Raw genomic sequence first — 11870 nt, 5'->3', positions numbered from 1 at the left:
AGTAGTGACGATGCAAGGTATCACACGAAAACCCCTTGATACAGTCAATCATTGATGGGCCTCCACTTCAACGGAAATGCAACTTGGTGTTTTTCACAGTGAAGCATACCATCAAGTATCTCTGCCAATCAAACAAAGCTCTAGCAGTGAAAAAATACTTATACAAAACAGGACGTTACAAATATTTATTAACTGCTGGAATTGTCAACTTGTTTACTTCGATGGAAAGCCCCTGACCTTGTGCCCGCAAATTGACATACACAGAATTTCAACGAGCGCATAATCAGAGCACATTGTGCAGCCTTTATTAAATTAATTTCAAAAGGCATTTATTTTCCAACACCAATAATAAGTGAATCGACGGTCAGATGACCCGGGAAATGAGGGCTCTTCTAACTCAGAATGTCCGGAATGGATCCGGTAAACAGCAGAAACAAGTCTGAACTAAAAGCCAGCCCGACTGACACCCGGACGCAGAATTATTTTCATAATTAAGTGACATTAAAAAGTTTTGTTGCAGCTGTTTGCGGACCCTGCATAGTTGTGTCCCGTCGGTTCCTGAGTCCCGTGTCCTGTGCATTGTCCTCGATTGCCATTGCAATGCATAGAAAAGCCATAAAGTACAATGCCAAATGCAACAGGCTTCTGGAGCGGCGGGGTTAGTGCTCTGGATTGTTTTGGGTAGGGCTGCCTGGGGTCAGATAAGTTCAAAATTATTTCCCCCCTTTCTTAAACCCCACAAAAACTGGCACAAGTTTTTAAATTGAATTGTGACATTGTTTATTACTGGATCTGGGATATGTTTGTTGCACCAACGACCCCAGGTCGACAGAACAGTCTCAATTTATATGCGGGTAAAAAGGTGAGAACATCACGCATACGCCAAGCTGGTCACAGGAATGCTTAAAATAGCTGTAGCGCCAAGCGAAATGATGTAGTTCAGTTTTGTCATAAATCTTAGCTGATTTTGTCCTTATTTTAAGCCTTCCTTTGCCACTGGGTAGTTTGAAACTATTCAACTCAGGAATTGTTTCAAATTAATATGAAAATATCTGGTTGTTGTAACTGTTTTATCTGGCTGAATGCATTTCAGCGCGCTTTTAAAGAGTTTTCCAATTAAATAATACCCGAAATCCGGTTCTGAAACACCTTATTCGGCAACTGCTAAAAAACCAACAAAGTTGTGCACAACTTCATGAACATCGGTACGCCATCGAATCGATGTATACCTTCCGTTTGACCAACCAAATTCATTACTTAGCCGCTTCCTTCGCCGTGCATTCGAACCCTGCAATCTTGGGTTTTTTCACTTAGTAAGCCAAAGTTAGTCCCGTCTGCTGGTACTGCTCCTGGTTCCGTTCCTTACCTTCAATCCCTAATGTATGCGCATTGCTAAAGTAAGTCCTGCCAGTCCTTGGTGATAGGACTCTTCTTCCGCACTTGCTCGTCTGCCCCTTTGCGCCTTCTTTGCGCAGGCAGTGAAAAAATTCACTTACAAAACACTTACGCTGACACCTTGCCACGCCCTCGCGCACACACACCAGCATCAAATGGGCGCGGCTGAGGGAAGAGGGAACTTGTGCATTGCTGCAGAAACTTCACCAAATCCAAGCTAATCACACTTTGATTTGCATTTTGTAACGAAGAGGAGCAAGAACTTTCCAAGCAAAAAGCGCATCGCCACCACGAGCACTTAACTCTAAGCGTTGCCCCGACATTGATGAATGAAGTAGCCCCTCCTCTGCCCTGCTCCTCGCCCACCTCCCTGCATTGCCGTCGACTGCAACTGGTAATTATGCTAATGAGATGTCTTCAGTTAGAAGGGAAGTAGACTTGGGTGCCTCTGCCACTACAGTTAAATGCAATTAATTATATTTTTTATGCCACCCAGAAACTTGGGGATTCGATTATATAATCGCATAAGGATATACAAATATAAAGGGTGTTTTGATGGCTTTGAACCGTATACATATTAATTAGGGTATCGATTAATGTGGGTATGTACGGATAAGAAATGTAAGATGTTTAAAGAGTCCAGAGTGGATAACACCTAGATATGTACATTAGTACTTTACAAGATTCTCTGACTAATACTTGGGTCATCTGCTCGATCCTTTCTAGAACTCGGTCTGCTCGTATCCGCCGTTGTCGTAGAAGGCCATGCTGTTCTGGTTTGAGGTTGTAAAGCTCACCTTCTTGGCCAACGGCACCAGAGGCGGACGCTTTCCAGCCTTCGGAGTCGGCGTGCCCTCGGGCGTGGCCGCTGCATTGACCTTGGCCGCCGAGCGACGTGCCTGCAGGAGCTTTACTGACTTTCGGTTGAGTGCCAGGTTCTTGAGGTTCAGCTCGTCGTCTCCGAAGAAACGGCGTTCAAAGTTGAACACCAGATTGCTGTAGTCGCTGTGCTGCTTGTCCCGGGTCTCGTGAAGCCGAAAGATCGTCTGCCGGCGCACCACGCTCTCCCTGTGCTCTCCTTCCAAGGAATCCATCATCACCTCGTCGTAGTGAGGGTTCGCGACCTCGTCGTCGTCGAAGAGCCTCTTGGGTCGCTGCAAATTCCGTGCTATACTGACAGCACTGCCCTTCAGCTCGGTGGCGGCATCCTCATCAGTAAACTGACCTCCGGTTCGAAACCAATCCACCTGGGTGGTGGCCAGCAGCTGGCACAGGGTAGCAAAGCGGTGGAAGAACATCGCCAGGAACTGGATAATAAGGATCAGTCCAAAGAAAATCACAAAGCACAGGCCAATTGGATCCAGTTCTTTGTACTGTCTGTAGATGCCAACCATCAGGTTGTCCCGGTCGAAGGACACAAAGTCTGTGGGATCAATGGGCCAATTGAGGTGCAGGAACTCCTTCTTCAGCTGCAGCAGGAACACAATGAGCACAAAGATCGCATTCACCATCACAAAGGCAAAGGCGATCATGTTTCTCAGCTCCTTAAGTCCGTCGGCCATCGCCTGCTTCTGCTCCCTACTCAGTTCCAGCGGCTTCAGATACTGCTTGATCAAATCCTTCCAGAATCTCTGCTCCATTAACGATACTTCGCCCAGCTCCGAGTCGATCAATAGCGGATCATTTAGCCAGCCTGGAAGGTAATTATCCGCTTCATCGGTTGCGTCCTTGCCGTCGTCCTTGAGCACTGGCGCCTCCCGAGTGCCCCACGAAACATCGTTCATGTTGAACACAGAAAAGATCATGAGCAGCATGTACATCGAAGGGATGGTGATGTAGTAGATGACCCCGCAAAGCAACGCCCAGAACTCCTGCGGATGCATAAAGCCTGGAAAACCGGGAAACGACAGTCAGATTTAAGAACTTTGAATTTACCAGACCAGTTTTTGGGCGGTTTGTGGGCGTTAGGGTGGACGTGGCAAAAATATGTTCGGCAGATCGAAACCAAAATTTCTAATTCGAATTTCTAAAAAATACTTATAGAAAGATAATAAAATATCAAAACAGTAAACGAGTAACGGGTATAACAATGCATATTAGTCAGCTCTGGGCGTAGTACTTTACTTTTGTGTGATCAATAGACAATTAATATAAGAACATAAAAGCTTTATCTTCCAAGTTCTACATAGGTTTATGCCTTACCTGCAATTGTAATCTGGACAGCTACGAGCAGGAAGAACAGCGATGCAGGAGCCAATGGTCCGTCCTCCAGCATCTGGACAATGATGCCGATTAGGACTGCCATCATGACCAGGCAGTAAATAGAGCTTATGACGAATGCTATCAGCAGTTGAAACTTCTGTTTAAGGTAGACACAGGCCAGAATGAAAAAGAGGATGGGAAAGAAGTTCCAGAGGAAAGCGGTCCAGATGTCAATGGAAAACACGGCCACCAAGGCTCCCACCATCATGAGGAATATGGTGCCCGGTCCCAGCACGGTTCCAATCATCAGCATTCCCTGGTACCACACGTACATCGTTGATATGGAGTTGTTCTTCCTCACCACAGTGTCTGCATCCGCCAGAATATCGAAGATGTTGGCTATGGTGGAGGGCACCCAACGACGTCGTTGGTTGTAAAACTCGTTAAAGCTCTCTGGCGCGTGAGTATACGCATCCGAAGCGGCGCAGTACTCCACCCGGGACCCGGCCTTCAAGAGCAGCGTGCACAGCCAGCGGTCCTCGCCCTGGTCGTACTGCACCATCTTCATCGCTTCCGAGCTGATCATCGTGTACCGCTTCATCACGCTGTTCTCCATCAGGGCGCTGGCTCGGAACAGACTGAAGCATCCTGGACTGCAGAGCACGCAACCAATGACATGCTCCGTCGCCTTTTGCAGCCAGTGTCCAATGGCGTACTCAAATCTCTGGTACCACACCATCGGACCCCTTCCCACTGGGTGAATCCGACCGCAGGCCGCTCCTAGCTCGTCCACGGCCTTCATCCGGTCGATCAGCAGCTGCACAGCCCGTGGCTGGAAGTCTATATCTCCGTCCAGGGCCAAGATAAATGTGTTCTCTGCAATAACCGCCTTGCGGCGGGGCGACAGCTCCATCGTCTCCATGATCCGATATCCCAGAAGATAGTACATGTACATGACCTGCGACCAGCGCTTCTTGTGCCGGATCTTGTCTTTGTTCTTTAAGTGGGCCACCATTTTAGTGCGTCCTGGCAGGGTCCACACCAAGCGGCCTCCGTAGGGAGTTTCGATCTTCAGAGGGGGCTTAATGCGGATGCTCACTCCATAGACCTCAAAGGCGGCCTTGTCGATGGTTCGGGTTAGGGTCTTCACATACTCGTTGATGGGTGGGTTACGCTTGTTCTGGCACTGACGCGGATCCGAGACGAATGCATCGTCGAAGAAGATGTTGGCTATGAAAATATAGGCAAAATAAAAAAGTTGAAACATCGAATCTTTACTGTAAATTTAACAACAATGTTATACCCGTTACTCGTAGACTAAAAGTTCATTGCTAGAAAGTTAAGATTAAGCATGCAGACTCCAGAGACATTGACCCATGTTGCCACGCCCACACTTTTAAAAAATGATTTTGATATTTTTTTACATTTCTGTTGGTCTTGTAAATTTCTTTCGATTTGCCACAAATCATTTCCTACCGCACACTCTAACGCTCACAAACCACCAAAAACTGTCAGTGTTGAAATTTCTCCTTCGCATTTCCACTAGCTGAGTAACGGGTATCAGATAGTCGGGGAACTCGACTATAGCGTTCTCTCTTGTATTTGATTAATTATCCGAATGTTTCTAAGGCCTAGGAGACTTTACGACCAAAAGCAACAATGAAAGCTATAGCAAAATATATGATAACGCATGCTGCATAACGAAGATTTCTGTGGAAAGTTAAATACGGATAGCATAAAAGACTATATTGCGCAAGACATACAGACGGACGTGAAATGAATAGTTGCGTTTAAGCCTTTTTTTATTCTCCATGTAGGGGCGGTATTGCGGAGATCATAAAGTTGTCGCAGACAGTTGCTGATGCTTGGCTTAAAGCCATTTTGGCAAAGGCGCAAATGAAGTCGCCAAGCGCTATAAATACAGCTGCAAACAGCGTGCCGAGCTGCATAAATTTCTCATTTGACACATTTTAAATGTGCAATGCAAATGTTGCTGGTGAGGACTGGAGAAGACACCAGTGGCTTCTGCATCAGCAACGGCAGCAGTAGCAGTATCAGCATCAGCATCAGCATCTTTACCCGCAAAGTTTGGCCCATTTACATACTTTCCAATTCATAGTACTCGTCGTCCGCCTTGCCGCCATTGAGGTGCGTCCTGGCCATGCGGCGGGCGCATTGATCCTCATCCAAGCGGACAATTGACTTGAGAAACTCCATCATCTCGTCCTCGGTCTCGTGCCACATGGTGGCGCACACTATCAGCTGCGGTACCTTGTCCTCCTCTAGAATGTCCCGGCTGGCATTGATGTCGGCTGCCAGAGCCACCACAGGATCCCTCGGCGCGGTTAGGTCGCTCTGCCAAGAGAAAACAGATGCAGGTGGGTTTAGTTTAAGCTCCGTATGATTGCAGTGCATACCAAGTGGGTTATTGAGATATCCAATGCGGTATTTGCGGAGCCTCAAGAGCACGAAAATTCTTGGCAAGGACTCCAGCATTAATTTGGCAACCGAACCCAACTGCACACAAGAAAAACCTCAAACTTCGTTTCAAGTTAAGCAACGTATATGGAATTTGGCAATACAGCAGATTAATCTTAACTAGAATGAAAATTTGTATTAATACTTCACGGATTCGAAGGACTTAAAGGTCGATTCAGCCTGCCTATTTTAGCAAGGCTATTACGAATGCACATAATTCGCTTTGCCCCCAAATTATGCCCTTAAAATCAACTCGCATGCCCTGATTTTAATTAATTTAATGTCTTTATACTGGGTAGGCTCCGAAAACATGCGAGTAGAGCTGAAGCACTTTTAATTAAGTTTACACCCACCGAAAACCCATCCCAGCACTGGCATCCCAGCCGTGCCCCTTTCCCAAAAGGGCGAAACGCAAACATTTCCTGAACTTTGCAGTTTCCCCGTCATTTAACTTAATTACATTGCCTGACATTTGAAGCGCACATCAGTAGTGCCGGCAGCTCCCTCCGCCGGAATAGTCAAAAATGGATGTGGGTGCGCGGATTGGAACAAGAGCTGCAGGAAGCTGCGAGCTTGGCGAGATGATTGATGCCAGGCAGGCGCCTGATTACAATAATTCATTAACATTAACTCAACTTGACTCGCATCTGATTTGGCGCACTTATTTCAGCAGGCAACGAGCCCCGCTTACCTTGATTGCCAAGTACTCCTCGCTCCAATCCACAATCCGCCGGTTCATCATCGAGCACTGGTCCACCAGCAGTCCGCAATACCAGGGACACACGAATAGCTTCTCGGTTGGGGCGTTCCTGTCATTGTGAGGCTGCCAGATGTGCAGGCAGGTCCACACCTGGGCCAACCACCACAGCGGCCACAGCCAGAGAGCGTAGTCGAGGCATTTCTGGCCCATCTCCTCCACACTCTGGCCCAGTGCCTGAAGCGAGAGGTAGTCCGGCAATAGGCCGTGCAGGGAGCACGGATCCGAGGCCCGCAGCTGGGCCAGAAAGGTGGCCAGGCAGATGGAGGCTGGTCCTGCCAGGCTGAGGGGCAGCGCGTAGCTGAACTTCTGGATCTTGATTTTGCAGGCGAACTTACCGAAAATGTGGCACAGGTATGCTGCGCCCACCTGGACCGCCAATGCGTAGAAAACCGCATTAGTACTGGACTGGACGGTGAACAGCGTCCTGAGAGGAGGGGCTGCGATTGATAAGTTCGCCTGTGCTAAAATAAGCGCATCGAGGTCACCACCAGACTGCTGAAAGTTCACCAAAAGTGGGAAATTTAAAATACTGAAGGCAATGCAAATGTATATCTCCGCTCTTTTATTTCCCTTACAACCGATTTTACAATTATGTATAAATAATCTTTAAGAAAGTGGACGCTAGGGAAAACAGTGTAAGAATGCCACATTAAAGGGAAAGCAAAGTTTTTATCAAAATCATATGCAAAATCATGCATAAGAATAATAAATCATTTGGAATTTAAAAACATTGATATTAGCTTTCATAGTGTTTAAAAAAATCTATTTCCGAATATGCCCTTATTTATTTAACAAACATTTGAATAAATAAATAATAAAAACTAAATATTTAGGATTACTTATAAAATAAATTTTTAACTTTTAGACGTATGTACATATATGTATGTATATGTTCTACTTATCTTTATGAGTGGTAACCTCGAGCCTTAATGACTGGACTGCACTTACCACCAGCGTGATGAGATGCGGCCGCCAAGCATCACGGAATCGACTGAAGTACTCCACGAATTCCTGGCCGTGCAGGATAAAGCCCATCCCCGCGAAAACCAGCACCTTCAGAGGCGCCAGGTAGAGGTACGTGTGGTATCGGGATCGGGTACAGCGGATGGTGCGAATGATATAGGCTGCCGGAGGAGGAAAGGATGAGGAATCAGTCTACATTCACACTTAGAAATCCCTGAAGAAGCAAATATGCTAGTATGCAAAAAAAAAAGAGAGAAAGCTATAGTCGAGTTCCCCGACTAATAAACCATTAAAAAATGTTGTAAAAAATACATTAAGAAGTGTGACCGTGGCAGCTTTGCGTGGTTTATGGGCGTTAGAGTGGGCGCGGCAACATGGGTCAACCAACTTGCGCTGCGTCTATGTCTCTGGAGTCTGCATGCTCAATCTCAACTTCCTTGCTCTCGACCCTCATACGGACGGACAAACGGACATGGCCACATCGACTCGGCTATGACTTGACTCCTGATCAAGAATATATAAACTTCATATGGCCAAAAATGCATCCTTATGTTTGTTACATACTTTTCAACGATGTAGTATACCCTTTTCTTTAACGTGTATTATAACATTTATGTAATTGTATATTCAACGAGTTATATACTTTATACATATATTATATATTTTTAAACTTAAATAAATAAAACTATTCCAATTGACTTTAATTAAATTGAATTAAATTTTTAAGGTTGGCAATTTTTTAATATAAGCCACTTTAAAGGAATACGATAACAAAATACTGAAATCACAAGCATTAAAGATACTATAAACATTAAGGAATGTTAATGTACAATTTCTCGGCTCTCAATTACCTGTTACTACTCGTCCAACTAATTTACAAAAATGTCTTCTTATAAATGATGTTTCACATTCTCTACTTTGTTTAATATGGATGTTTATATAAATGTTTAAATTAATATATAAACATAAAAGATATAAATCTCCCTCGTGCCACCCGCCCTCAAATATATTAGTTAACCTAACACCAAATAATTCAAACCTAATATTATCGTTCTTAAACAAATTTATAGTTAAACACCAAATTTAACATAACTACCGATCTTATAATAAGTCGAGTCGATGGCCACAGTAGCTAGTTAATCCTCTCTTTAAATTAGTTATTATATAATAAACTATACATAAATAGTAATTAATTATAAATATAAATATAAAAAATAAATCTCGGACGTAATGGATTTGCAAATATTTGATCTAACTTTGAATTATTAACTAACCATTATAATTATTATTACTAAACCTAAAAGTCGTTGAGTGATATCTTATAAAGCGACTTTGAATACCACGAGGGCCTAGTACGAGTAAATAACTATAAACGTATTGTCGGGAAACAGTCATTGAGCAAGCACATACCGATGGCCTCGTGAGTGTTGGCGAAGTTCTCCCACCAGCGAAACGAGATGAGGAGCAGCGGAATGGCCAGCAGCTGAACTTCCAGACTGTTGCTCAGCGAAGGCCAGAGCAGGAAGACGCTGCCCTGCGCCACCAGGGCCAGGATGGAGATCCCGAGGACCAGGCTGTCCGCCGACCTCCAGTGCACCCGCGTTCCCGTCAGCAAGTCTGAAACGTATAGCAGCCGAGGCAATCAATTTAATTGTTGTCAGTCGGTGCCTAGGCACCGATAACATCTGGGGGCTCTAGTCGGAAGGAGAACTTACTAAGCAGGGCAGGCACAAAGCAGACGCAGCCGCCCAGAATCGCCCCACGCGTCACATCCAGGGCCGGCAGCACGGTGAAGGTGAGCAGGGCCAGACCAACGACGTGCAGGAGTTCAAAGAGCGTGACCTGATTGGCGGGGGCTTATCAATCAATCTCCGTCCGGGTTAGGGTGGCTAGAAAGCTCGAGGGGGTGGTGCCATTTGAGGGGCTACCGTCACTTGTGGTTTTTAAATCTTGTGACATTTTCAGCTTAATTGTTAAGCGCTGATATACTGCTAAGCTATTTCTTTTATCAAACGAATAATTGTCCGTATCGGGCTAATTTAAATTGCTTCGAAAAAATTATATTTTTCAGCTAAATACTATAGTTTGACTCTAACTATTTCACATTAAAATATTATACGAGTTATGTAACCGATAAAAAGCCAAATATTTAATTAAAAAATGTTTTCATCCAGCAAAATAGATAAGTCATTTTCTCGGCCTAAAGAGCTTCGAACATGTCAGTAAACATATTTCCCTCAAATCGTGCCACCCTATCTGTACCCCATTAAAAATACTCACCAGTCCCACTTCCAGTCCGCTGGGTCGCAGCTCGCGCTTGAACATGCAAATGCGCAGGGCGCGCAGGAAGGTGAACAGCTCGGGGGCGGCAAAGGCGAAGATCAGGGCCCAGACCCAGGCGATTTGGTCCAGCTCGCTGGGCACCGCCTCCACTTGGCCGTGGCGGAGAACTAGGAAGGAAAAGAACCACAATAGAAATGCTAATCAAACAAATAACTGAACTCTACTCACGATACTTGCTGCACACTTGCACGCGTGGCCCGGTGCCACCTGTGTTTCCGGCCATGTAGAGATAAGCAACCTTGGCGAACACGCTAGTGGCAAGAACAACCGCGAAGACAAGGAGGTAGATGCAGAGCTTGAACAGTTTAAGGCAAAACTGGAGCTTTTTCCAGTCGGCATCGGATCCGCTAGTCTTCTTGGACGGCGGGTCCTGGAAGGAATCCCATAGCGACGGCTTGTCCCGATGCTTCCTGGAAGCAGTCGGAAGCATTGGTTATCGGTGACATCATATCCCGATTGGGGACGGACCCACCGACTGCGCATGAAGTAGTCACCGCTCTCGTAGTCTCCTGCGCTCATGTCTGTCTTGTCCCATGGGCAATTCAAAACTGATTGGCACTCGGCATTTGATTCTCCGGACCTGGCCATCCGATCGGGCGATCGTCAGATCGGAGATAAGGTTGCGATATCATCGCTGCAAGGCGCAGAAGTTGTCATCAAGTCCCGATAAGACACCTTTCGAAGCCACAGACCCAAAGACTATAATTGCAATTACAAATGCCATCAAATCAAATCACACCAGCGTTAACCATTCATAAAATGACACACGAGGCGTGTTTTAGGGTACCTATTGTTCCCCTTTATTATACCTCACTGCGGGTTTGGCTTTGTTTGTGTTTATAATTCCGGCAAAGAACTCAGTTCTTCACTCCTACTATCGCTTACACATAGTTGTTTAGGTTGTTGTCCGACATGGCACTTCAAAGTCTCAACTCGCCTTCTCTAGTATCGACGATATCAGCCAACTACACCAGAGACACAGGTGGGCTACTCGAGTTTATTACAACATTGAATTGTTTGTGAAGTATGTTTGATCAGTTCAATGATCATTACATGCACACATGCACGCCCTTTTAAATTTTTTTCGCCATGAACAGAATTAATATGAAGTTTCTTAAAGGCTGATTTTTTGTATTTTTTTATTGCCATAATATATTATATATTAAACAAATTTAGAATTTGAATGCTGTGGTATATATGATCACTTTATAATTGGTAATAAGTTAATAAATACTTGCAATTAGAGATTTCGAATATTATTGCAAATTTTTATTTCGAAATTTTCTTTAATCATTTAATTGAAATCATCATTTCCTCATGTTTTAGGATTATTTAATAACATTAAAATTACATTAATAACAGGAATAATTCCAGGAAAATATTTTTACTTACTTAACTAATGCAATATAAATTTAAAAGGAATTAAATTAGTAAGACAGTCCCATTACATATTTAAAGAATATATCAATAAAAACGACGATCGTATAGTAACATAAATTTTTGAATTCGTATAACGCCATTTAAAAATACATACTTTTCGGTTGCCATCCCGATTTCGACACACAAGTGTCGATACTAATCGATATATTCTAGCAGAAAAAGTACATCCACCTATCGTTTGGGGGCGCCACAATTCATGTATATGTCAATGTATAACTACATATTTATCTACATATGCTTACATGAGTTATTAAATTGAATTATTCATTACTTCATTACTTGTTTTTTA

At 44.4% G+C, this 11870-nt stretch overlaps 1 protein-coding gene across 3 annotated transcripts; it reads right to left on the bottom strand.

Annotated features, from left to right (window-relative positions):
- Positions 1–1833: 1833 nt before the first annotated feature.
- LOC120448641 (chitin synthase chs-2) lies at positions 1834–11233 on the bottom strand. Of its 3 annotated transcripts, none has more exons than XM_039630767.2 (10): positions 10614–11233; positions 10310–10551; positions 10079–10248; positions 9514–9640; positions 9209–9415; positions 7784–7959; positions 6767–7327; positions 5703–5952; positions 3598–4827; positions 1834–3283 (listed from the first exon to the last, which is right to left on the bottom strand). In XM_039630767.2, the coding sequence occupies exons 1-10, from the start codon at positions 10727–10729 to the stop codon at positions 2118–2120; spliced, it is 4245 nt and encodes a 1414-aa protein (XP_039486701.1). In that variant the 5' UTR covers positions 10730–11233; the 3' UTR covers positions 1834–2117. The 3 variants fall into 3 exon arrangements, with proteins under 3 accessions (XP_039486701.1, XP_039486698.1, XP_039486702.1); XM_039630764.2 differs by having other exon boundaries at positions 6767–7330; positions 10614–11231; XM_039630768.2 differs by lacking the exons at positions 6767–7327; positions 7784–7959; positions 9209–9415; ... (2 more) ...; positions 10310–10551; positions 10614–11233 and adding an exon at positions 6015–6142.
- Positions 11234–11870: the final 637 nt, after the last annotated feature.

This window comes from Drosophila santomea, chromosome 3L (genome assembly GCF_016746245.2).
Source record: "Drosophila santomea strain STO CAGO 1482 chromosome 3L, Prin_Dsan_1.1, whole genome shotgun sequence".
Lineage (NCBI taxonomy): Eukaryota > Metazoa > Arthropoda > Insecta > Diptera > Drosophilidae > Drosophila > Drosophila santomea.
Note: the sequence above shows the minus strand (reverse complement) of the source record. Positions and strands in the feature narration are given on the sequence as shown.

What these genes read in the sequence shown, in the direction of transcription:
- LOC120448641 (XM_039630764.2), bottom strand. Translation starts at nt 10,729, where the DNA reads ATGGCCAGGTCCGGAGAATCAAATGCCGAGTGCCAATCAGTTTTGAAT. An exon ending in GCGGACTGGAAGTGGGACTG is followed by an intron (nt 9,641 to 10,078) that starts GTGAGTATTTTT and finishes CCCGCCAATCAG; the next exon opens with GTCACGCTCTTTGAACTCCT. An exon ending in CGAGTACTATGAATTGGAAA is followed by an intron (nt 4,828 to 5,702) that starts GTATGTAAATGG and finishes ATATTTTCATAG; the next exon opens with CCAACATCTTCTTCGACGAT.